The sequence below is a fragment of the Fundulus heteroclitus genome, chromosome 2 (genome assembly GCF_011125445.2).
Source record: "Fundulus heteroclitus isolate FHET01 chromosome 2, MU-UCD_Fhet_4.1, whole genome shotgun sequence".
NCBI lineage: Eukaryota > Metazoa > Chordata > Actinopteri > Cyprinodontiformes > Fundulidae > Fundulus > Fundulus heteroclitus.
Window position 1 is genome coordinate 16,878,941 of NC_046362.1, and position 27,759 is coordinate 16,906,699.

At 40.1% G+C, this 27,759-nt stretch overlaps 1 protein-coding gene across 1 annotated transcript; it reads left to right on the top strand.

Annotated features, from left to right (window-relative positions):
• Positions 1-266: 266 nt before the first annotated feature.
• LOC105932367 (proprotein convertase subtilisin/kexin type 5) lies at positions 267-27,757 on the top strand. Its single transcript, XM_012871496.3, has 16 exons — positions 267-519; positions 3,180-3,383; positions 3,470-3,538; positions 3,686-3,725; positions 8,439-8,584; positions 10,802-10,996; positions 15,615-15,701; positions 15,785-15,983; positions 16,080-16,303; positions 16,392-16,634; positions 19,626-19,871; positions 22,188-22,383; positions 22,569-22,774; positions 22,943-23,043; positions 24,012-24,183; positions 24,269-27,757. The coding sequence occupies exons 1-16, from the start codon at positions 327-329 to the stop codon at positions 24,637-24,639; spliced, it is 2,892 nt and encodes a 963-aa protein (XP_012726950.2). The 5' UTR covers positions 267-326; the 3' UTR covers positions 24,640-27,757.
• Positions 27,758-27,759: the final 2 nt, after the last annotated feature.

Sequence of the window (27,759 nt, forward strand, 5' to 3'; positions counted from 1 at the left end):
CCAATTTAACAAAACATGACTGAAGCTAATTGTTGTGAAATATGACAACATTATTGTTGCCAATATCCCTGTAACTCTAGGTAATCTATGCAGTGTTTCTAAAATAAGTGCTTTGTTCTATAACGGAAGTTCTCTCGGGATCAAATGCTCTCCATAGTCCACTCTCATTGTCCTGGTGCGTCACTTAAAGCAAGTTGTTTGTGTGCAACCACACACGCGCGCGTGCGCACGAACGCACGCGCGGACAGCCCGCGCACCTGAAGCGCGGACCTTGCGCCTCTTTGCTGCCTTCCCCCCACTTACACTCGCAGTCCTCGAGTGCAGCCATGAGCTCCTACTCCGCGCTCCTCTGCCTCCTCCTCTTCTTCTTCTTTTTGTGCGTGGGATTTATCGGATGTAAACCCTCGTCGTCTTGTCCGAACGGGCAGTTTCTGCTTAAAAACCAGTGCCTCCTGTGTCACCCCACCTGCTCCGAGTGCGACGGACACGAGCTGTTTGACTGCACTACCTGTGGAGTTTGTAAGTGCGCAAATTTTCCTTAAAAATTACCCGAGCAGGGTTTCAGTGTTAAATTGACAGCCTCGTCGAATAATAAAAAAATAATTAGAGATTAACCTGTGTATGTATAACTTTTCTCATATCTATAAGCCCAATGCCTTAATGTGTACAATAATATAAAACTTCTATTGGATATTTTTCCCGTTTTTTTTTTTTTTTTTGTTTTTGTTTTTTTTGCTGTTGTGTTCTTTTGCTATGTAAATGCCCCCTAGGCTCAGCAATCCTTTCTTTCTTTCTTTTTTTTCCAAAGAAGCACCATTTAATGGTTAACGAAGCAAAGTGGTTTGAAGCTCTTTGTATTGGAGAAAGGAAGGGACAAGGTCTATCCTTCCCTCTTGTTAAACATTCAAAGAAAAAAAAAGCCATAGAATTTTCTGATGTTTCTTCCACTGGGGGAAAAAAAATGAAGGTGTGATCATTGTCCTTTCTACTTTTCACCGTGTAATTTGATCATCTCATAATGGAGCCTTTGTTAATCAAAGGGAAACATATCCTCTGGTATTGACTGGAAGTTGGAGCCATGTGCTTAAGTGGCAGGGTTCTGGCTGTCTGTAAAACACACACCTTTCATGACAAACAATGAGTTCTGACTTTAAAAAGCAACATCATTTTTTATTTAGTTTTTTTTATTCGGCTAACTTGTATTCAGAGGCTGCCTCTTTTATCCATGCCTCAGGGCAGTGGCAAGGTTAGAAAAGCTGCAGCTTGCAACCTTCTGGATCTTGTGCCAAGCTCATAGATTACTCATGATCTTACAGGTCTTTAGTGCAGCTCAACTATAGACAATTCTTCAGCCTGCTCCTTCTGGAGGTGACCCGGGTGCTGCTACAAGTGCAGCATAGTGGGTAAAATAAGTATTAATTAGCCCTTCTCTTTCTAAATGTACAGTATTTTTGAAGAAGTGTTTTGTTTTTTCTTTCCGGCTGTCAGCCACAACCCAAGTAATTTGCCCCAGGAATAAGTATGTAATGCAAATTCAAATTCAAGTGTAAATTGAATTATTCAGTACTTAGTAGAAAAACCTTTTTTGATATTTAATGCCTTAAGATGGCCTAACTGGTCGGTTGCATTGCGCTGGTGTGATTTTGGTCGTGTCCCGTTCATAAACTGTTAAAATCAAGAAGGTTCTGGGGGTGTTTTTAATGCACTCTGAACTTCAGTTCTTTCCAATTGGCTTTTCATTTTATTGAAAGAGAATGACTAAAAAGGGCCATTTGCAGAGTGTTATTTTATTTTGTTTTATTTGCAGTTTCAGTGGTTCTGTGTTTTGAATTGTTTTGACTTGCTAATAAAAAACTCCCTTGTTTTCTCTTCATTTTCTTATCAGGTATTCAGCTATTCGAGTCTACCTGTACCATATGCTGAAAAATAGCCTGATATCCTCATGTTCCCCCCTCCAAATTGCACTGATCGGATGGGGGGGGGGGGGGGGGGTGATGTGGCGTGGCATTTTCCCTGGTGTGCAGTGACATCTATTGATAATGGCTATTATTGGCCCAGGCCCTGTCAACATTTCACTGATTTATCCAAATTTTCTGCAACAGCTTTCAAACAGGTTTCATTGCCCTTTTCTGTGGCCGTGGAGTCTAGCGCAGTGAGTGTGGCATGGTGTCAAACCAGCTGAGGACATTGCTTATTGTTGTCGTGATAAAACAGTGCCTGCTAGCTTCAGATATTTTGATGTTCTTGGTTTGAAAGTAAATGGTGTTCTTTCTCTTCATGGATTAGGCCCCTAAAAGTCTTCACACGAGTATTCAGAAGAGTAGAAACGCAACACGTCTATAACAATGCCACCACTATATATTCCAACGATAAGATTGAGAAGGACTAAAAAGAGCTCTTTGGGTTTACCCAACATGGAATGCTGTTGAGCGGTAGTTTGGTAATGAACTTTTCCATAGGCCATCGGTTATAACTAAACCAGCTAATGTGAATTCACCCTGATAAGGAGTAGGATTTCTTTCCAAATACTGACAGATCTCTCACATTTATTTATGTTCCGTACCTTTTTGTGGCCTCTTTTCATCGGGTGTTTAATATTTATTCCCGGTGACACATCTGTGACACATATCTTAATCTACGGACTTATTTGTTTTGGGTTTCTTTCTATTTGTGGGTTATCTGGAGTATTACCACCACCGGTTGGGAATTTCATGCCAGTTGGACCATTTAAAATATATTTTCTGAGAAGAAAATTAATCAATGTGCTAAACACTTGTTTCCCCTCACTGTAATGATAATCAGTCTCTTAATGAAGCTCTGAGTCTGATTACTCCCATTTGAAGCATCACCAACCAGTCTTTATGCAGCGATCTCTTTGTTGTGGTCAATATATTTGAGATGCAGTCCTTGCCTGCCGCTGTTATCCTCTTTTATTACTCATCTGATTGATTCCCTGAATGTCCCGGTTATTAATCATTTGCACTGATTTGCTCGGTGAGCCTCTCCATCTGTTTTAGTGGCAGGTACTAAACATTCCTGCAGCAACCGTGCTGTGTCATCTTTCTTTTATACCTCGTATTGCATTTATGTCTTTATTCATAGCGAGGAACATAATGATTTATGCATCTGCATCAGCAGTGATAATACAGTAGGTTCATTGCCTTCCTCTTCCTCCACAGATGAAGACGGACAGGAGCGTTTCCTGTACCAAGGTCGCTGTCGGACGCACTGCCCCAGGGGATTCTACCCTGACAGGGGTCACTATGCCTGCTTGCCCTGCATCGCCAATTGTGAACTCTGCACAGATGGCAATTTGTGCGCAAAATGCCGGGAACACTACAGACTTCAGAATGGGGTCTGCCAACCAGCGTCGTGTGACATAGGTAAAAAAAAAGGTGAAGCAGAGTCCATGTGTAGGCTGTTACCTGGTAGAAAGGCCTTCATTGTTCCCGCGTTGTGTGTGTTTCAGGGCAGATGCTGGACCCCGATACGGGAGAGTGCATCGACTGTGAAATAGGCTGCAAAACATGTTCTACAGGTAAACAGGCTCTCCGTGTGATCTCCGTTCTCTTACCCTGATGTAAAGAAATTATTATTGATGTACATTAAGACCCTTGATGTTGGTGTAAAGTCCTCTTTCTTATGAATTCTAATTAATCTCCTTTTCTCCTTTGTACCGAGGAAGACCCTGAGATGTGCGGCAGCTGCGTTCAAGGTTACTTTCTGTGAGTGTTTTTTTTTCTTCCTTCAGTGCTTTGTTCAGTAAATAGCCTTTTCGTTGCTCATATGTTTGCTGTTAGAAGTCAGATGTAACGCAAATGCTGCATCTCAATTTATTCCAGAAGTTGTTTTTTATTGTAAAGAAAGAACTGTGCAGCTCTTAAAAACTGTCGCCTTGTGAACAGCACATTGCAAATGTTTTCACACTCCTTGAACTTTTTCTGTTGTTTTATGTAAACATCCACCTACTTTAATGTATTTTATTAGGATTTAGTGTAGTGGACCAACACAAAAGCTGTGCATAATTGTGATGTGGAAGAAAAATTCAGGGATTCCCCAAGGATTTTTAAAACCTGATTAAATACAGTGATTAAATGTGTTTGAAACTACAAATTACCTTTATGAAATGATTTATGAATTTTAATACATTGCCTGAATCCACGCTACATAAAACAAACTGTACCAAAGAGACAGCTATCAGAGGCACAAAAAGTGAATGAGGTGAATAAGTGATTGAAGCTGTGTGAATCAAATTCAGGGAATTATTTTAGTGAAACGGCTTCCAAAGACAAGAAAGACTACTTTGAAAACACTATTTGCTTCATATTTACTAACCGCTTTATAATCTAGGGCGGGATCACTGGCCCTTTAGGTGCAAACATGATTCATTGGGAAATAGAGTGGCGTGGGTCTCCTCTCTTCTCCTCTAACTCCCTCTGATGTGGGGCTTTCTGGACCAGGCAGCAGCAGCTGAGGTTTGCCTATGAGACAGCACTGAGGGATATAGGAATGAGCTCAGCAGCTCTCGCTGCTGCCTGAATATAGTACGAATGGTGCTTTCACATAAAGTTGCCATTAACACAGAACAAGTCGCTAGACTTCTTGCTAGTCACTTCTTCAAAGAAAGTAGCTAAATATATCAACAAAGACGCTAAATGGGCTACACTGGACTGTTGTTTCTAATTTTCCTTTCCTCATTAGAGCAGTGCACCACTCAGTAGCCACTAGCCTGCTTTGCAGTCAGACAGGAAGGAGCAGACGGTGTTGGTTTTTCAAAATAAAGTCTATTTTAACATTTTATGATATTTAAATTAATTTCGAATTCTGATTATGGTTAGTATGAGTGCACAAATATAGGCTATACATAATATAGGATATAAATATGTACTGTGCTTTACATTGTTTTTCCATAAATATTATGTAATTGCCCTTTTTAAAGATTCTCCCACCTGAGCTGTGGATCCCTGCAGCTCCTCCAGAATCATGGCTTTCATTATGCTGTTTGCGCACAATTGTTCTAAAAAACAACCAATGAGGCTCCACAGAAAAGCTGTATTTATGTTGGAGTTATAATACACAAAAAGGCAAATAGTTGCAAAAGATTTTATTAAGGGGTATTTTTTTCACTTTTTTTTTTATAAATAGTTTTGAAACTATGTGTGATTTTCCTTTCCCATCATTGTGATATGCTACTTTGTTTTGATGTATCACAGGGTTCTGCAGCCTGCAGCTCCAGAGCCACATGTGGCTCTTCAGTCCCTCCTCAGTGGCTTCTAAAATCTCTGAACAAGAATAACCGGTTTATAGAATTCCTAATGCTTTAAAGCCAATAGAAATGGGTGGGTTTTTATCAATTCTTTGCTATGCAGCGTGACACAAATAGTACAAGTTTTTTTTTCAGTCCTTTCATTTTAACTTTGTGCTTTTATTTTATTTTAAGATGGCTACCTGTCTTTTAATTTTTATAAATATGGAAAGACTCTCTTGAGCTACTATTTTTCTCCCTTGTAAATTTTTTTATTGAAATCTAAAAGCAAAAATAAAATTTATCATAAATAAAATAAACAATTCTCTCGCTTTAACTTAAAATTTTCACTTCACATTTTAGATATTTATGTTAAGTAAGCAAATGTTATCTTTTAGCAGCAAACACGTCTCCTTGGATTGAAAAGGGCCATCACACAACATCCCTAACAAATACGTTATTTATGTGGTTGTAATGGGAAAATATGAAAAACAAAAAGTTAAAAACTGAAGGATCTGGACTCTGGCTTCCTCCCACAGTCCAGAAATATGAGATGAATTGGTCCCTGCAAATTGTGTTGAATGTTTGTGTGCATGGTAATTTGTTCTGTGATGGTTCGGCGACCAGTTCAGGGTGTACCTCACCTCCTGCCCAATGGAGATAAACACCAGCCCCTGCATGGAAAAGCGGGTATAGACAACGGATGGATAAAATTATATTGATCTCTTTGATTGATAACATTCCACCGCATTTTACAAACACCTCCACTGAGTCGCCTTCTTTATATTACAAAGATATTTTGCCTGGATCTGTGTTTACAGCAGCTCATCCCTTATAGTCAGTGAGAAAAACTGGTTTAAAGGCTAGAACAGAACACCAATTGTGTTGTTCTCCCCCGGGTTTAGGCCTCCTGCTATGGTGTGAGTCAGGTTACTCTCCATTTCCAGTCAAAAGCTGTTACCTGAAACTCAGTTTGAGCTTAGAAGAGACCTAACAGAGCATGTTATGAAGAAGAAGAGTAGCACACAGAGAATTGAATACATGGGTAGCAGACTTCACCAACTTCCTGTGTGAATGACAGGGGATTATGTCTTAAGCAAAATTCTCCACTTAAATTCTAGCAGAGGTACACAGAAATACTCACTCCTCCTCGGCGCATGTAGGTGAGTCAGAGTAATGGATTCCAGAATTTAAAATGACAGACCATCTCAGTAATTTCTATAGCCACAGTTATTATTGCATCTACCATGGGTAGCACAGACCAATAAAAGAAACCCAATAAACTATGAGTCAATAACAAAGTGAAAGAGCCACCTTTCTGGGATATATTGTGACAGCTCCCAGTGTTTTAAGAGCTTGGTATATTTGAGTTTTGCTTTGAGCTACAAAGTAAAAATGTTAAAGGTTTTAAAGATGGACCGTTTTGGTGTAACTATGAATCCCTGGGGCCTGTGTCACTCTCAAATAAAACACTCGCTGTTGGACAAAATCTCAGCGTGATGGATGCTTGGTATTTGTTGGCATTTATCTTTGTTCCCCACGGCACCAAGAAAGTGCAGCAAAATTGTAAGATTGCTGTTCTCCGTTCGGAGTATAGTTTAAACTGCTTATCTGAGGTAGTTTATTAAAAATAATATGGAACATCTAGATTGTAGATTCACCAGATTCTAGCTAAATCATGTGGTAAAACACCTAAATGGAAGTTGCAAGGGATTGCCAATGTGCTCTCCTGGAATGCATAGTCTAATATTTGCAGAGAGGGTTTCTTAAACATCCCGCAGATTCTCAAGCGGAGCATCGTCTCCTGGCCTGAGACAAATCCCGGTCTCCATCTGCAGCTATTGTGAGTGTGCTGATGGATGTGGTGTGGCGTCTCCAGCTGTTCTTCCTCAAACAGCTACCATGTCTTATCAACAAATCCACAGCAACACAGTTGGAAGTGCAGCTTGGACTGTCAGTGGTCATTTTCTGTAATAGAGGAAAGTGTAACAACAGGCAGCAGAGGGGGTCCTGGAGGGTAAATTGCTAGGCATGGGCTGCATGTGAGCTAATTGCTTTTACTTAAAATATAAAAGCAACAATTATTCTGATACGGAATGTACACAAATAATTGAAATAATGGTCTAAAATTGATAGTAGTTTTGTACAATACACTTTGTCCCTACAAAAACTGTAAAACCTAAATTTTCTCAGAGACTTAGCGGGTAAATATGCTATTTTGTTGGATAGCCATCTTTAAGCATGCTACCCAATAGAGATGCTGCTCTGAGTTTGCCAGCTGTTGTTCGAAACCAGCTCCATTTAAATGAAAGTGATGTGTGTTGCTCCTTTAGCATCCGCAGCACAACTGCCGACGTTTTTTCTCTGTGTTTTTCTTCTGCGTCATTTGTCTTTATGTGTAAGCATAACAATAGTTTTACAACCTTCTTTCAGCCAGCTGACTCCCACTGCGTAGTGCCGGGTGGGGGAAGGGGAAGACGGTCTTACTCTACCTCTTACTGCTTAAGAGAAAACATCAGGCACTCCTCCGTGGCATCCCGTTTTTAGTTGTTTTGAAACTATAGTTTTTAAACCTTTATGTATAATTAAAACCAGTAATCAGCCCATGCCTAGTAATAGCCAGCTTCAACTTGCTTGGTTTGGCTTAAAACTATAAAGACAAAAACAAAGGATTAAACCTTTAGGACAACAGAACAAGAACAGGTTCATACATTACATTTTCCTCTCTGTTAGCCATCGTACTATTGTTTGAGTGAATAAAACCTTTTGGTGGAGCAGTGCATTGAAGTCAACAATGCAGCTGCAGGTGTGCTGTGAACTGACACAGGGCATGTTGAGATCCCTGGTTTCCAATTCATCTCGTCTCAATTTCTAGTGCACAGAAGCTGCTTGACGCAGCAGTCACCTTCATCGCTTTGAAAACAACAGCTGTTTGATATTTCATTTGCCTGTTTTTTTTTTTTTTACCTGCACATTCACCGGTGGACAAAAAAAAAAAAAAAGAAAGAAGAAGAGAAGAAACTTCATCGTGTTTAGAAAGCGTGACAGCTAAAAGTCAAACGGTCATTAACCAATTACGCATACTCGGAGCGTGACGATGCATTTTCTAATTAGTATGGATTTTTAATCCATTTGATGCTAATGAATATTAGGAATGGTATTTGCTGGTATTTGAGTGAACTATTCCTTATAGTTTCAGACAGAAATGCCGCAGACACTGCCCTCAGAGCACCTACGAGGACCGCGTCGGTGGAGTATGTTTGTCCTGTCCAGCACCATGTGAGGACTGCAGCACCAACACCCGCTGCCTCGCCTGCCAGCCGGGTTACTTCCTTACTGGTACAAGTATACAAACATCCTGATCTGAGTATTAGTTTCCCCTCACTCCTTCTTTATTAAAGAATTAAACTGATGTCATAGTAAGAGATCATGACAGGTTCTATTTTGTACTGGAAAAGCTTGTTTAGCTTGTGTCTGTGAGCATTTATCCTTGCTGTAAACAAATAATGGCACTCTTGAGTCTTCATTTGGTTTGCAAATCAGGTGAGTGTCAGCAAATCTGGGAGAAAAGATATGCAAATGTATGGCTTATGCAAAGAATGAATTAGCATTGCGCTGTACTCTATAGGCAATAAGCTTTGAGACTGATTGTAGGAAAAAAAACAGGAAAAAAGTCATATTAATAAAGATGAGCAATGATTCTGCCACTTTGTTCAAATGAGGCTTACATGTACACACTTTCTAGACAGCTGAATGTCCTGTGGAATAATTTTATCATCTCTAATCACGAAGTCCAGTCTTAAGATCGACATTGCCATTTCGTGTCAGATTAAATTTGGAAGCACAGGAAGCAATGCTGGAAAAGAAAATATGGAATGTAAACACATTTCCTATTCTTCTTAGAAATGCAGTTACACACTTACAGATTTCTTCTGTTTTGTTTTTATATCACAGCTAAATGTGTCAGCTCTTTAAATAAAATCCAATCAACGAAAAGCTTATGATTTCCTTTATTTGGGGAGAAAAATTATAAAACCCAACCTGGCCCTTTTAGAAAATGTAAATTATTCCTCATGAAATAACTTTGATTAACCAGATTTTTCAGGAAATTGAAAACAAAAAATTAGGTTAATTTTAATTCCCACACCTAGGATTGATCACTGCCTGACTTATAGAATCAAGAAACCCCTAAATAGAACCTGTCTGACAAAATGAAGTAGGCTGCAAGATCTCAAAACCAACACATCATGATAAAGACATTCAAGAACAGAGGAGAGAACAAAGTCATGGACATTTATCAGTCAGGAAAGGGCCCCAAAGCCATTTCTGAGGTTTTGAGATTTGAGCTAACTACTATTAGAGCCGTTAACCACAAATGGAGAAAATGAGAAATGGTGATCATCCTTCATAGGAGTGGCCTTCCCACCAAAATTATCCCAAGAGCTCATTAACAACTCATTCAGGAGGTTACAAGGAAAGCCAGAAAAGCATCTAAAGCTCTGCAGGGCACACATGTCCTCACTAAAGTCAGTGTTTATTGTTCAATGAAAAGAAAAGAAAAAGAAACCTGAGAAATGTTGCATCCATTATTTAGTTTCCATTTGGGATTAATAACGTATTTTTGACTTGAATTTCATTTAAAATTAATGAGCGCGTTATAAATAGTTTTGAGAGAAAAATAACAAAAAAGGCTCATCTAACATTTACTGAGAACATCTGGAAGATCCCAAAGACTTTTGAGAAAGTTTTCTGTGGACAGACGAGACAAACTTGGAACTTTTTGGAAGCTGTGCATCCCGTTACACCTAGAGTCAAACATGGCAGTGGCAGTGTGATGGTCTGGGGATACTGAGTTGCTTCAGGGACAGGGAGACATGCCATATTTGATGGCACCCTGAATTTGGCTGTCTGACACAGAATCCATCTGGAAAATGTCCAGCCATCATTTAATGACCTTAAGCTAAAACCACTCTTGTCTTATGCTGCAGGAGATCCAAAACAGACTAGCAAATTCAAGTCAGAACCTAATTAAAGTCCAGACCTAGATCTGACTAAGATGCTGTGCCATGACCATAAACATGCAAGCCCCCAACATCATTTAATTGAAGCACCTTTGCCAGGAAGACTGGGCCAGAAGTCTTCCACAGAACATGTTAAAGACTCGTTACCAGTTTTACGAAGGATTGGTAACAGTTGTTTGTTATTACAGCAATAGGCCATCACCTTTTTACATATGACAGGTTGGTTTGGATAGCTTTTTATCCCTCAATAAATGAAATGATAATTTGAAAGAACTACTTTCTTTATTCACTGCTTTTGTCTTTGTCTGATACATTTTTTGAGAATTTGGAACAAGTAAAGGGGACAATAGAAAATCAGAAACAGCAGAAATCTTTCAGTGGCAAACACTTGCTCACACGACTGTATGACTGATATTATTTATATTTAAGCAAAATGCAATGCAATGTCAAATGCATCGTATCCCTACAACTGTCTAAGCTTATTTTTTAGGATTCTTTACCATTGCAATAAAGTCACTTTATCTCTGCTGCTCAGGAGGGGAGTGTATAAAACAGTGTCCTCCGCAAACCTTCAGTGACTCCAGTGGGTGGCGCTGTCAGCCTTGCCACAGCTCCTGCCAGACCTGCCATGGGCCTCATTCAACAGACTGTGACCTCTGTCTGAGTGGGAATGTGCCCCTGCATGGCCAGTGCCCTCAGGTTAACTGCCCGCTTGGTCAGTACTTTGATGGTGAGTAGAACAATCAACAAAAATATTACATTTCATTCTGGTTTGTAATTAAAGTAAAAGAGAAAATTAAACTTGAATGTCTGAAACAAAAATAAAAAAGCGGCTAAACTGTTGCAGTGTGTGTAAATAAAAACATATTGCTAGTTGTGATTTAAAAAAGTCACCTTTTTCCACCAGACACATTAACTGTAAGGCGACTGGCTTTGGAGGGGAAAAGACTTAAATACAGAATTGATGAAGAGGCTTGTTATGCAGCATTAGAAGGATGCAGCAATCAAGGTGCTTCACCATCACATTCTGCCCGTTGCTGCTAAGAATAAATCTGGACAGTTTGTGAAACAAAGAGAGAATGCAAGGTCAATAGTTTATCAGTTTCCGCTCTGACCTTGCACCATCCTGTGTGTCCTACTGGGAACTTTCTTTGTGCTAAAGACTTCAGAAGATAGTTTTCTTAATTATTAATAAGCAATCTTTGGTATTATTAATGACAAATATGTGACACAGCCAATCTTTGTCTTTAAAAGACTTCCTTTCTTGAATACACTTGCCTAAAATTAGGAACTGGGGTGCAAGCTGATTTTCTAATTGATTTCTGTCTTAGCATATAGGGTATGTAGTTTTATTGCACTTTTTCTGTTTTGTGCTTTTCTGAGAGTCATGAATGTGACAATATAAACATGTCCTCCATGTATTTGGTACCAAGCTACTACTAATAGCTAATAGCTACGGTGTGAAATGTTTTTTTGCACTGTTGCAAAGTCCCCCTATTATAAATGACTTTGTGTGTGTGTGTTTTTTTTTTTAAATCGTTTGTAAATTCCATGAGTCGCGTTTTTTGGTCTTGATTCTGAACGCGTAGTCGCTTATTTGGTCTCTAAAATTAGTAACAATAGACACGAGTAAAGTGACCCGCTAGCCCTGCAGCACTATGGACAAGAGTGAACCGGCCGGCTGATATCACTCTCCCCCTCCATGTATGCACATACTCCCTGAGAGCGAGAGGGAGACAAGACAAACAAATGAGCCGTCTCTGCCGGGCTGACAGAGTAGTTGCTGGACTACCCTGCCCTGTTTCTAACATAATGGCAAAATAAACTTCACTGCTATATTGAATTAACTAACCTGTCCAACAGAAGGCCTGCAACTTCCACATCTGAGCAACAAACTAGTAATAGCTGTGCAGATATACACTCCCTTTTTGTCCCGCTTATTACTTTTTTTTCTTTGTTACTTTCTCTTCCCTCTCGCTGGGCAAAAAGTATGGATGGTCCTCTATTTCAACAGAAAATGTCAAATAGAATGATCTACTGTCGTCTTTGCTTGTTTATACTCCTCCTCCACTGACAGCACGTCTTTATATAGGAGACAGATAGGGAAAACCCATAAGGCCGACAAAGTTTGTCCCCTTTTAGCTTCTGAAATCAGAAATGGTATTATGACAACACTTTCATTTTTGATGTGATGTTATTAGACTTTGCCAGAATATGTATGCACAAAAGCCATACTTGAATTTTGCTAATTAAAATCCACTGACCCTTTAACCATTTTAGTCAAATTCAGTGGTGTAAATGTGCAGCTGGAGTTGTTTTTACTAATTTTGTAACAGCTGGACTCATCGTACTTTCTGAATACTAGTACGAAAATGAACAAACCTTTACCATGCCTTGTTTGAAGGTGCTTTTCCACATATTTCTTTCCCATCATGTGGGATGATGGTCAACTTTTTATCTGACACAAGTAGCATTTGGCCCAGTGATGGACTGATGAGCTAACCTGGGTGTGCCCGGTCTCTCGCTCAGTGACTGCTGGAATTAGGCACTGGCCATCTCCATCAATTTTACCCATCAACTCTGAGCATTTTCCCTGTTGCTGCTAAAGAAACACACATCCCCACAACATGATGCTGCCACTACTATGTTTCCCAATGAAAGTTACTTTTCCGTCAAACATTTTGGAACATTCAAACATTTTCATTTTGCATGAAGGCCCAACTGAGCTGTGAATCTCTGCGGCTCCTCCAGAGTTATCATGGGCCTCTCAGCTGCTTCCGTGATTAAAACCTACCATGTCCTGGTAGGTACCATGTCCTGGTAGGTTTTAATTGTGCCATGCCACTTTCAGTTTTAGATGAAGTGTTGAATATTGCCCTGTTAGATGTTTAAAGTTTGGGATATTCTTCTACAAACAAATTCTGCTTGAAATGTGTTTTTCCCCTGGTCTTCATGATCCTTTTTGTTCATCAGTGTTCTCCAACAAGTGAGCAACAAACATGATATCAACAGGTGCAGAACAAAACTTTGTTGCCTAATGTATTTCTTAGATATGCAATTTGAGAGAATTAAAGGCCAATAAATAATGTGTCACGTTACAGAGCTCAGTGGGAGCACAACACAAAACAAATTTAGTAACGCACGGCTCACTGGAAGCCATTAGCCACCCAACGCACTTTGTATGTGCACATTACGGTGCATAGTTAAATGAACATGCAACATGCAGCTTACATGTTTTAGAATGTAGTGACTGTAGCAGGTAGATTTAACTTTGAAAGCAACTGAAACAACCAGAGAAAACTTGTTCACTCACATCTTGTGCAGGATTCCTTTGAGCAATAGTATCCAGCCTGGCGACAGAACATTTTGTTTCTTTAATTAGAAATCCTATCCATGAAAAATGTCAGATACATGTTCAAGACTGGTATCATACTGAACACTGATCGCAAAGATAACATTATACATACTCCATTGATCTGAGGACACAAATAATTTCCGATCTCCATGGGGTGGCGCTGGAGTTCAGTACACAGTCCCAGGAGTTTGGACGGATCACATCTCCTCCTCAAGGCGGCTCCTCCCTGTAGGCGTGGGAGCCCAAATAATCTCTGCCTGGCTCTCTATTTACTTTCCCCCTGATGTCTAGGTCAACAGCATGGGGAAACAGCGCTCAGTTGTTATTGGTCATACAGAGTTAGCCGCATGAGCTTCTACACGTTCTCTTCATTGCTTTAGCTGTGAACATTTATAATCTGACACTGACACTACTTGTGAAGAGTGTTTTCATGCGTTCCTACACTGCATAAATTAGTCCGAATTTTTTTCTTTACCTTAATTAATGCTATTTAACAACAGACAAAAAAAAAGTAAAAGAATAAAGATGCATCACTTACAGAGTTTGAATAGATGGAGAGTGTACGATGCATAGCAGAAATATTTCCAGCTTTAAAACCTTTTCACATTTTTTCACATTAGACTTCTCTGATAATATTGCTCTTGCTTGGCCTGTTAGTTTAGGTCACAGCTGTCAAATTGCAGTCTCCGGTAACTTTTCTCCTCTTCAACACACGTGACACTGGTCCTCGCTGACTGGAGTTTGACATCCCTGGTTCAGGTGGACAGCCAATTTTTGGTAGGTTTGCAGCTGTGCCACCCTTTTTCCATTTTTAGTTGAAGGATTAAACTGTGGTCTTTGAGATGTTCAAAGTTTGGGATTATGTTTTCTAAACCAATCTCTTAAATTTGATGCAGTTCTTCGTGATCTTCCTCATGATGGTCTTGATGATGCTGTTTGTTCTCTAATGTTCTCCAACAATCCTCTGAGCCCCTCATGGAACAGTCGCACTAATACTGAAATTAAACAGCACACAAGTGATCTCTAATTAGGTGACTTCTGATGCTATTTAATGCTCAAAATGCAATCTACAGTTTTTTCATTTTTCTTTCTTATCTTTTCTATCCACTGCACAATTATCTACTAGTTTGTATTGGTCCAGCACATAAAATGCCAGAAAAAGACATTGACACTTCTGGTTATTATGTGACAAAATATCGAAAGTTCAAGAAGGATTTGTAATTTAACAAGGAGCTGCGACTGTGATGCTGCTTACATGCAGCTAGATTCATCTCTTGGCAAGCATAGTTTGGTCTTTGTTCAGTCTGTTCAGATGACGATGCCTCTCATGGTTCTGCTGCCCTTTTACTGCCAGCAGGATGTCATGCGCCTTTTCATAAGGAATGGCTTCTGCGTTCATTATAAAAGCGTGATTAGTGCCTGAGCTTCAGTGATAATTGCTTTTCTGCAAAGGTTCTTGTGAGACTCCGCCGGTTACCTGTCTGGCTGAGGCCCTTCATCACCAATTAGACACATCCGGGAAGTCGCCCCCAGCCATTTCCACTGTGCTTTTTATTGCTTTGAATAGTTTGGAAATATTCTTGTTTTTCCCCAAGATCTTTGCTTCAACACAAATGGAAGACCTATCATAAGGTGTGTGCCATCATAATTAAGTCCAGGGAATCCATGCGGCTGAAGCTGAACTCAATAAAGTTGAAAAATACAGAGTTTAAGTTAACTTTTAATTGAATCTAATGTAGCTCAGCCACCACTATCAGGTCGGAGTTGTTTCAGGAAAAAGTTAACTGCAAATAATTATGAGTTTGATGCATTGTTTTATTCTTCAGCATTTGCCTGAGATCATTTGTTGTAGGCATCATCATGTATTGTTTGTGTTTCCATCAATTGTGTGCTGAACACGCTCCCATTTTACCAGGTTTTGCTACCCTCTACTGGTTGAAAAGGGTAAAAAAACAAACGTTCTGCACTATTTTCACCTGTGTTTAATTTCCAGGGAAATTTGGTGGATGCCGCTCATGCGACACATCCTGCAAGACCTGTTTTGGCCCACAGGCTCTGGATTGTTCCTCCTGTTTCCAAGGTGCAAATATTGACTGTCCTCTATCGCGATTAGACGACGATTACATTTTCACACAGCACATTTGAGTTTGTCTTTTTTCGCAGGATATTTCTTGGACCTGGAAAGTTCCTGTGTGGAGCAGTGTCCATCCGGCTCTTATGCAAACCCGGCCACCCGGCTGTGCGAAGACTGCTCGCCAAACTGCGAGGACTGCGTGGACACCAGCGATAATTGCATCAGCTGCCCCAAAGGCGGCAAACAACTTTTTCTGCACCAAGGCCGGTGTTGGTCGAATTGCCCAGAGTAAAGCAACATGATCAACTTTTAGGGAGAGTCAAACAAATATGCCGTTGTTTCCTCTAAACTCACTGTCAGCTGTCTTCCTTGCATTCCTTTCAGGGGCTCCTTTGAGACTCCAGACGGCTCATGTGAGGCCTGCGATAGCTCCTGTCTGACCTGCGATGAGAACAAGTCTCAGTGTCTCTCCTGCCCTGATGGCCACTACTTGGAGAGCGGCACATGCCGACTGAACTGTTCCCTGCGAGCGTACCCAGCAGACGATGGGACCTGCAGACGCTGTCCTCCCCACTGTGATGTTTGCTCTGACGACAGAACCTGTTTCAGTGAGCCATTAAATCGGTTCCACATCATTGTCAAAGTGCCATCTTGTGCAGCTGTGATTTTTTTTTGCCCTTATTCTTCATGCTACAGAATGTACGTTCCTCTACTTGATGCTGAACGGTGTGTGCAAGGCCAGCTGTCCCATGGGTTACTACGAGGACATGGAGGAGGGCGTCTGCGCTCAGTGCCACCCTACCTGCGGCAGCTGCTCTGGACCGTTGGAGGACGACTGTGAGACTTGCTCAACCTTTAGTCCCAGGCTCTATAAGGGTTCATGTGTCAAAGACTGCCCCATTGGTACCTACTATGAGACGGCAGCGATGGAGTGTCAGGGTGAGCCTACAAATGAAATTCTGTGCACTTTATTTGTTCAGGCATTCATCCCTTTGAGACTTTCTCACAATTTGTCACATGACAACCATAAATATGATAAAGATTTTATGTAAAAGACCAACACAAAACACTGCATAACTCTGAAGTGGGAGGAAAAAGGAAAGTGGTACATGGCGACTAAATGTCATGCATTTATAAACAGCCCCCCCCCCCCCCCCCCCCCTTTGTTACCCCTAAAGAAAGTGAAGGGAAACTACTTGCCTTCAAAATCAGTAACAGAGTCCTCATGTGTAGAATCGAGCCTCAGTACAGATCCAGCTGTTCTGTGAAGCCTTCAGGGGTTTGTTGGAGGATCTAAGGCTACGTTCACACTGCAGGTCTTAATGCTCAATTCCGATTTTTTTGTGAAATCTGATTTTTTTGCGTGTCCGTTCACATTTCCAAATATATGCGACTTGTATGTGATCTCCTGTGTGAACTGAATGCGTTCAACCGAAGTGTCCCGCATGCGGACTCGAGGACGTGATGACGTCACACGTAGCAAGCGTCCTCAGTGTTTGCCGAAATAAAAAACATGGATTATAATGTTGGCGCGCATTTTGCAGTCATTAATTTATTTTCTAACCGGAGCTTTCCCTCCATTGACTGCTCTTCTAATTGTAGTCCGCTATGGGTGTCGTCTTTCTTCCCGCTTCTGCATAGCAGGACGCAGAATAGTGACGTTTGTCGGATAATTGCGACCCGGCCGTACAGACACAGGTCGCATTTGAAAAGATCAGATACGTATCGGATTCAGGACCACATATCCAAGTGGCCTGGGTCGCATTTGAAAAAATCCGATCTGTGCTGTTCAGACTGTCATAAAAAGATCAGATACAGGTCGCATATGGGCAAAAAAAATCGGAATTGGGTCACTTCTGGCTGCAGTGTGAACGTAGCCTTAGAGAGCAAACAGCATCATGAAGACCAAGGAAGAAGGCAGACAGGTCAGAGAGAAAGTTGTGCAGAAGTTTAGAGCAGGTTTAAGAAATAAAACAAATCCAAGTTTTAAAAACATCATGGAGCATTGTTCAAGCCACTGGCATAGCTGCACATATATCATGTCCATACATCTTAACTGTGAGGCTCGGCAAAGGCAGCATTAATTGAAGAAGCAGCCAAGCTGCAGTCCCATCAAAACTCTGGAGGATATGCAGAGATTCAGCGCTAATTTGGGATACGCTGGTCAGGCTCAAGTTATTCCAAACTGACCCGAGTGCGCATGTGCTGAGTGTGTTGAGTGGCGGAAATACGTCGGGAAGCAAAACATTGTCGGGGCTCTGGATACAAAAAATAAAAGAGCTCAAAATTGTTGCTTACTCAGTAACTTTTTAAGCATAATTAGAGCACCGTGTAAGTCCTGCCTGGGCACTTGGAAGACAGACGAACTCGTATAATACTGCTTTTTTTTTACTGTTTTTTTGTTGTTCAGCAAAGACAGAAGAACTTCTTCTGTGTGTTTTTTTTAAGGGAATATGATAACTGCGCATGTCAGAGTGGTTCTATTCTGAATAAAGCCAGGTGGATATACATGCACATTATGATTGGATTAATTGAATCATTTCAATACAGTAGTGAAATTTTGTGCATGTAAACATAGCTACTAACTGTTCAATAACCAGACTTGTAAATACTTTGTATATTCTTTAGGAGTTGTCTGATCATGTATATCAGCAGGTATTGTATTTCATGTTTGCGATGCACGATAGGAGAATACTGTCTGTCTTTTCATTGCGAATGAGAGTTCTTGAGCTGCTTTGTGTTTAATACAACTGTTTATAACTGTTTTAGAAAATTTGCATTGTTTATCAAATTGTATTCAAAAGCTTGAAATACAAAAGCTAACTGTAAGAGGATTGTCATGAGTTTTAGTTGTAAAACTTTTTCACCGCAATGACAGCTCCAGATACATATCTATAAAGTGTTTGAACATCATGTGACTTAAAAAGCCAGCTGGTAGCTGAGCCTGTGACAATATTATGTTAGATGGGCCACCTGTGGCACTAGTTGAAAATTAACTAATATTTATCACTTCAATACATGATTGACACGACATTTGACTCCTTCTGTCTTCTTCCATTTCTCCCTTATTATCCTCTTCCACTGTCCTTCCTCCTAACTGCTCCTTACTTTTAGTTTTCCTTAGAACTAAAAAAAAATACATTAAATACATTGTTAGATGTGATAATTTGAATTAAATTAGAAAGATATAATCACATAGCTAATTAATTGTTCTTTTGAATATATTGAAAATGTCTCAATTTATTAGTCGGTTCATTAGTGAAATTGGGTAATCTAATAAGAATTTAAATCAAATATAAAGCAAAATCAGACACATAAATTTAATCCATTGTCTACACCCTCTTATACATGCAGGTTGACAGTGGGGCTGGTGCCTATCTCCAACAGTCATTGGGCAAGAGGCAGGGTCCACCCTGGACAGATTGTTAAGTCATCACAAAGATACACAGGACAAACAACCGTGCACACACACCTAGGGGGAATTTAGAGAGACCAATTCTAACAGTCATGTACTTCTTGAACATGATTAGAACATTTAAATCTTATCATATGCTATGGGCTGTTTGCAAACTTTTTATTTTTAAGTGTTGTCGGTGGATTTAACTTGAACACTATGTCTTGACTTGTGTCTGTGTGTTATGTGTGAATTCTGAGCTGATGTCTCACCAAAATGTCATTACGATCACAAAATGACTATAAAGACTCTTGATTCTTGAAATAATAGCCTGCTATGTCTCACTAAAGAAAAACCCTGGCATCTGATTGGTTACCCTGCCTAGCAAACAAGCTGCTGACCCACACAGCATGTGTCTGACAGAATGCTGTGCTTGTTAGTGCTGCAAACACAAAGCTTTTACTGCTAAACCTACTCCACCCAATAAAAGTGATGATATTTCACTCATGCATTCTGACTTGGTTGACTGTCTGCAGAGTGCCACCAGACTTGCATTAGCTGCAGCGGGCCGGACCCAAACCAATGCACCCAGTGCGAGAGGGGACTTGTGTTGGATCCCAACACTTTACAGTGTGGCGTCACAGGAGACGGGACCTGCCCGACGAGAACGTACCTGCACGACAACCAGTTCACCTGCATGGGTTGCCATCAGCACTGTTATTCATGTCAGGGCCCCGGCAGCGATGAGTGTCTGACCTGTGCCGTCCCCAGATACCTTCACAGTGAGTGTTTCCCTGCTGACATTAAGATTCTCACAGAAATGTGATATACAGCCGATATACAGTACACAGCTCCCATCCTTACAGGATACACTCTCAGAGTCAAAAAAAAAGAATAGTAAAGCATCCGGACAGAATGTGATTCTTTTTTAAGAGATGTTTGCACATATAAACATCCATGTTTTTTTTTTAACGTACACATTTACTTATTAGCCATAAGACATCATCCTTAGATAAAATCAAGTAGGAAGGATTTTTTATGCAGAAGGGATATTTTAGGGGTTACACAATCATGGACTGCTGACTTGATTGTTGTCAAGCAGACAGTCATTGCTAGAGACGCTGTGTTTGGGGACTGATGAGGTGTGGACTGGATCTAGAGAAATGTATCAAGGACATGGGCTTTCAAATTCCTAGTGTAAAACAGCACCTGGTAAGTTTTGACTCATGTATTAGCTTAATTTGAGATATATTAAATTATTTTCAGGTCAATATACAATGCGTATCGATTCTCCGTCCTGGATGCCCTTCTCAAAAACTCCCCTTAGTAACTTTTAAGGGTTGGCTCCATTGCTAAATGGGTTAACAAAATAAAACAGGTATAACACATACTTAATCATATTATTTTGGTTCTCTGGTGTAGGAATTAATCTAGAGGGGTGAATGTGGCCTTGTTTTCACAAGTAACCCAATGACTTCTCCATCTGCTGGTCCAAACTGGTCTGCTATCAGATTCCAAAACTCTGTTTGATTTTGCGAAGTGCAGAGTTGCCAGAGGCCTTCGGGGCCATTAAACCTGGAAGTTACAGGTCGAGCACTCCTAGTGGCTAAAAGTTACCTGGTGCTGCTTTAACCAGACCGGTACCACAGAATCATGAAAAAAATGGACTGAATTGTTGCTCAGTGGTCCAAAGTGCTCTTTTCAAATGAAATAAAGTATGCATGTCATTTAGAAATTTAGTTCCAACAATCAGTAGAAAAAGTAAGGTGGCACAGACAGGATCCAAGTTGTTTGAGGTCCAGAGAGAAGTTCCCACCAGAGCCATGTCATATGCTGGTGCTGGTCCACTGCATTTTATCAAGCCCACCATCAGCACAGCTGTCTTTCATCTGCTGATAAACTTTATAGAGATGTTGATTGAATTTTAGATCAGGATTCCTCCCCACACTGCCAGATGTACCAAACACCTGCTTAAATACATGCTATCCCTGTGGTTGGTTGGCCAGCAAACTGGCCTGACCTAAACCCCATATGGAGCATTGAAAACAGGAAGATGAGAGACATCAGATCCAACAAAGAAGACAAGCAGGATGCCACCATCAAAGCTAGCAGGACTTCTTTAACCCTTCAGCAGAGTCACAGGCTGCTCGCCTTCATGCCACTCTGTTTCTATTCAGTAATTCATGCAAAAGGAGCCCTGACCAACTAATGAGTGCATGTACGGTGACACACATGGACATACTTAGCTGCAGTCACACAATTCTGTGTTAAAAATAAAGTTTTTATCAGCTTTTTGTAATTTTTGAAAAACTGAATTTTGGGTTTTTGCTTGCTGTAAGCCATAATCATCAAAATCACGAGAAATGACAGTTTGAAGTGTTCTGCTCTGTATGCACAGTATCTTTTTAATGCATTCAATTTCCTTATTGAATGAAATTACTGAAATAAATTGACTTTTTGCTGATATTGTAATTTATTGAGATTTACCTGTAATAAAATGTTTTTTCATGACTATTAACCAAATGAAACAATGTAGAGACACTGCCCAAAGGTGTTATTTAAAAAAAAAAGGAAAATTCCTTCAACTAAGTACGTTTGAAATTAACTTGGCTAGACCAAGAGACCATCAAGATGGAAAAATTAGTGGGGAGGAAATCAAGAGAAGGAGATTTGGATTAAAGTCTGAGAGACAGATTAACAGAAGAGCAATGATGTTTTAAAAACAAAGGTGAAGCTGTTTGTTTTAGTTTAATCAAAAATCAGATTAACATTTGTAAAGGTATTGTTTTACTTTCCTCAAATACGGTATAGTTGCTCCTAGAATTTATTAATGTGACAACTTAGTCAGCAAAGTATCTACTGTACAGTTATTTATTTTTGTTATTTTTTTTTTTCCCCCCAAATTTCTTTTGGACTCAGGGATGAGAATATTTTTCCCCGTATCTTAAATGGTTGTAAAGATGATTAATACTGGATTATGTTATTAAATTACACAAAAACAGAGTGATAAAGAGGCAAGAGAAGAGTCGTGGAGAAGATGCAGAAATAATTCAAATGCGTAAGCTGAAATACAGCGTTCTTTGCTTTTGTTGTTTCAGACAGCACCTGTGTGGATGAATGTCCTGCTGGTACATACTCCACAAGGCAGGAAGCTGATGGACAGGAGTTGGGATTCTGTTTGCCCTGTGACCATGTTTGCTCCACCTGCACCGGGGCATCGCCGCGAGACTGCCTGACCTGTTCTGTGGGATACCTGCGGCTCTTCCAGCTCTGCGTAATCCACTGTCCCACGGGGTAACAAACCGAAGCGCCACCTGATTACTTTTAGTCTGGCCTGAAAGGTTTTGATCCAGATATAACAGCTTGTCTCTCATATGGAGATCAGATTCACGCGGATTCTTAAAGTGACAAATATCTAGTTTTTGATACACATTGTTTTGTTATTTTGGAACCAAATTGTCATTTATATATTTCTTTAGCTATTACAAAGAGGGTTCTCGCTGCCAGAAATGTGACCCATCATGTGAGCTGTGTACTGGACCAGGGCCAGAGTCCTGCAGGGCCTGTCTCCCTCCTCTCCTGGATCTGCAAGGCACCAAGCTCTGTGTCGAACGCTGCCCACACCGCTTCTATCAGGTCAATGAAATCTGCAAACAGTGCCATACCAGCTGTCAGACGTGCACAGGTACAAACATTTCCTGCTACTTGTTTGTTCCTTTTCAATTTGATCATAATCCTGCATCCTCCATCTCTTGGATGACGTTTGTATTTATAATATGTCAATGTTTGAGAGTACTTTTTTCCCATTTGCATAAGATCTCTGATTATCTATACAGTATACATATGATTTCAGACTCCTCGCCTCAAGGCTGCCTGACGTGCGACTGGGGCAGCATTCTGAAGGACAAAGTGTGCTACCCACGCTGTGAGGAGGGGCGATACTTTTCGGAAATGGTGAGCTGTCTTTCATGTACAGGGGTCAGAAGTGATTGGGAAGACTGGTGAATAGTACAGGAAACTCTTTCTCTAAATGTCATTAGGTGGGAGAGGCAAAAGCATGAGCATAAACCTGTGGGATCAGAAAAGTAACAACTGAAAAGTCCGAAAAATATTCAGAAATCCCCTTTTTTGTCAATTTAAAACCACAATCTTCATTATATTTTTTTCATTTAATGTAATAGACCAACACAAAGTAGTGAATAACTTTTAAAGTTGAAGGAAACACTATATTGTTTTACATTTTGTCACAATCAACCTGTGTGTAGATAATTTTCAGTAAAAATAATACTATGCTTTGAAGACTTCAGAGGAACACCATGAAGACCAAGGACAAAAATTATATTTCTGGCCAGCATATAAAATGCTTCATGGGTCCAAAAACAAATGCTCCCACCAACCATCCCCACATTAAAACCTGTTGGTGCAGCATCATGCTGTGGGAATGCGTTCCTTCAACAGGGACAAGGAAGCTGGTCAGAGTTGATCAGATAAGAGGTGATCAAAAATGGGGAAAATTGCGTGACAGTGGCAAAGACACAAAGTTACACGCAGTTTACAGAAGCGAAAAAGACAAGCAAACCTAATCTAAAGTTAGTTCTAAAGCAACAGAGGATGAGCTTTATCAGAAAGTGCAAGTAAAGTTAAATAAATATCAGAGTAAATATCGCACAGTTATTGATAATATTGCATACTCAGGTAAAATATATATATATATATAATTTAAACATTGAAAGAACAGTTTGTGGTTATAATTTGACAAAATGTGGAAAGGTTCGAAAGGTGTGAATACCTTTGCAAGGCATTGCACGAGTCAAGTGTTGATACTCTGGATAATTGGATTAAAAGAAAGTTATTGAACCACTTTCCTCTCCTTTAAGTGTATTGTTCTGTGTATCTCAGTGACGTGTGCTGCTGTTTTGTAGGAAACCTGTGAGCCTTGTGACAGCTCCTGCAGGCACTGCGTCGGCCCCAGACCTGACCAGTGTCTGACCTGTCACAGAGACTTTGCCCTCCATGCTGTAGAGAACCGCTGCTCCCGCTGCTGTCCGGCTACAGGGAATCAAACCAACTGCTGTGTTTGTGACACTCGCTCAGGTAATCCTTCCCGAAGCATCTCAGGATTGTTTTTAATTTAAATTAAAAAAATACGTACAAGTGTGATGTTTTTAATCTCCCCCAGCCCTGTGTGCGGACGCTCCAAAGCCCAGGTCTGGAGACAGTAAGGAGGCAGACACAAGCATGTCTTCGCGAGCTTTGAAGCACACCTCTGCTGCCTTGCCCGTTGCCCTGCTGCTGGCGGCAGGTCTGGCCCTGGCTGTGTTTGCCTTGGTAAAGGCCCATGCCAGGAGGAGGCTTTGCTGGAACCAGAGCTACGAGAGACTAAGCGGGAGCGGCAGCATCAACATGCCCCACGGCGTGCCCGAGCCTGACAGCGGTGATGAGGTAGATGTGGTTTACACCAGCAGAGGCGGTTCGGTTTACAGACGCTACAGCTTCATCCTTGAGCAGGACGCAGATCCAGACCAAGATGTCATTGTCGGCCAGTCTTAGGGTTATTGAATGAGTTTCACTGTAAATTTGGGTTAAACAATTAACTTAGCTTATGTTTAGATAGACGTGGACATATTTACAGATGTTTACATACAATCATTGTGTTCATTTGGGGCTTTTAATGATTTATTTGAACTGTTAAGTTTTTATGTACATTTTTTTTTAAAGTAAGAACCGTATGCACAAGTTTGAATTCCTGGTCAAATATCTCCACTCCACACAGGTTCAGAAGTGATCATAATAGACCAAATATGCTCTGATACGCCCACAAATATTTGCAAAATGCCTCGTTAAGTTGCAAGTTGCAGACAAACTGTTTTTTGGTCTAATACCAGATGGATATTTGACTGCTCTACTCTTCGGAAAATGCAGAGTTCATTTTAACTAGCTTTTTTCCCCACTTTAGGGCACCAGACAAATCAGAGTTATACAAAAGCTTAATGTTAGTATAGCCACTGCAGGCTGTGGTAGTTTTTTGTATATTTTCATGCTGCCATCCAGCTGTCCACGGCAAGAATTTCACAGGGAAATCTGTATTATGACTGCAAATCATACATAACACTACCTATTAATTCTTTGTGCAAAACTGGAGTCCTGTTAACTGATCATAACTGACAAAGATTCAGCTTATGCAACAAGAACCGGCAACATATATCCAGAACACACTGAACACAGCACAACTAGCGAAAAAGCAATACCCTTTATTTTAATCATTTAGCATACAATGTAATTATGAACAAACATTGCACAGACGTACAGACGAACATCGATGATTGGCCTCAGGCCTTCAATCAAACTTTTAATTTTCTCTAGAGTCCATTTAGGCTTTGAGAAAGGAATAAGTAAAGCAGCTTCTAGCGGTTGGAGCTGTTTCACTTTGGGACAAATTGCGATTGCTGATTGGTCAGTTACCGACAAGCCTCCAGGATTGATTGGCAGGCAGTGTCACGTCAATTCATTACACCATCCCCCAGCATACTACAAAAATGGCCGAACAGGGTGGAGTGGAAGGCTCTGCAACCTGGAGGGGTGTGGGGGTGTGAAAGGCCTCCTTTGCATTTAAAGAGACCACACCAAAATAAGTTGGTCTCAGACGCACCTCAGAACTGGGGCAAAAGAGGGCTGTGGAGCTACAATAACGAGGAATTCAGACCAAAGCATTGCTGTTCCACTTTATATTGACCATAACTGAATGATTTAAATGTGACAAGCAAGGCATTAAAAAGCATATGTCCCCTTTAAAACTAGTTAATATCTTTAATTCTTAAAACGTGTATCAAAACGACCTACACTGTCCGGAGTACAGAGAAGACAAATAAATAAAAGAAGAGGGCAAAAAAATGGGAGAAAGACTTAAAATAAAGATTCAGCAATGAAACAACACATCGGTTTTACTGTGTCAGTTATCTAGTACAGTGAAGTTGATAACTTGCTGCTTAGCCTCAACATAGTATGGTATGCTAATCAGTGAATAACCACTTTTATGGGGGTATTAACTGTTATGGATTGTTTGTAAAGACAAAAACCTTTTCTACATTGGCCAAATATAAGATAAGATAAGATATACTTTATTGTCCCTTACGGGAAGATGATGCATGACAGACCAAAGAAAACAAGAGAAAACCACGTCGCAATACAGACGGATAAAAATGGAATAAGACAGCAGTACTAAAATATGGCGAGACATAGGACAACAAAACGGCTTGAAAATAAATAGGTAAGAACTATTGCATGTCGCAGAGCAACACAAGTTCATAAATACTGCAACCGCAATGACAAGTATTAAAAAGCCAAAATATATAAGTTAATATAAAAGGTAGCTAAATTGTTGTAATAGGGGAAACACCAATATAAAATAAGTAAAAAATAAATAAATAAAAAAACTAGCCCTTGCTGTCCTAACTATATTTGTGAGTCTAGATGTAGACTTCACAGCAAGTGAGATTAACCAAGCGCACATGCCATATCTAATTATACTGCCCACACCAACATTATAAAAATCAGCATGATCTTAGATTGGACTCCAAACAGCCCAGGTCTGCGTAAATAAATGCAGCCTTTGGGCGAGTTTGGAGCATAATTAGTGAATATGAACGCTCCAGAGCAAAGTGTTGCACATAATGAAGCCAAGTTATTTAAAGATGTGCCCCTGTTCAATGTTAATTTAGTCAATTATCACATGGTGATGGGCTCTGAATCCCTCTAGGTTCAAAGCTAATTTCTTTTGTCTTACTGGTGTTCAGCAGAAGGTGGTGATTATCACACCAGGTTTTGAAAGTTGCAGTCTCTCTGTGATGCACTAAAGGGCAATCATCAATGTGTAGCGGGCTAAAAATAGTGATATAGTCTGAGAATCTGATGACATTCATTAGTGTAGAAGGTAAAAAGTGAAGGAGAGCTGAAACAGCCTTGGCACGCCTGTGCTGCGGTATTTTACCACAGATAAGGAGTTAATTACCCTCACCTGTTGGGACCTGTTTTTTTTTTTTTTTTTTAAACGAGTAAAACCATTTAATTGTAAGAACACCAATATTAATCAGTGTTTTGAAAAGCAGGTTAGGCTGAAAGGTATTAAAAGCTGAACTGAAATCTCCAAAGAAAAACATGTGCATTGGGCCCAGTTGTTTGTTTTGTTGCAGTTCAAATTATGTAATGCATGTTTATTGTTTTAAACTTTACATCAGTGGTAAAGTACACATTAGTATTATTAATTATCATAAAATACTAATAAAATTACTTAGCATCCCCACATGCTATATTAGTCTACAGTTTACTTCTTATTTGTACCTGTTAATCAACGTCTAACTCACAATTGGTCAAAGACTTTTATTTTTTTTATTTAGGTTAGGTTCTTTCTTCTGCTCAGGAGCTTGAACCATGGTGGTTCCTGAGCATCTTAAAAAAAAGAGCTTGGTTTATGTGAAGCTTTGGGTCTGGGTGTTCCAACACAGCAACACTGTAACATATATAACTAGTTTTGTAATGAATATATAAGACTGCCATTACATTTCTCAATCCTTCCCTGACCTTAAGCCAATTTAAAGTAATATAATATGCCTTAAAACCTGGCACATGACAGGAAACTAATCAGTTTAAATTAGATTTAACCAATGCTTTGGT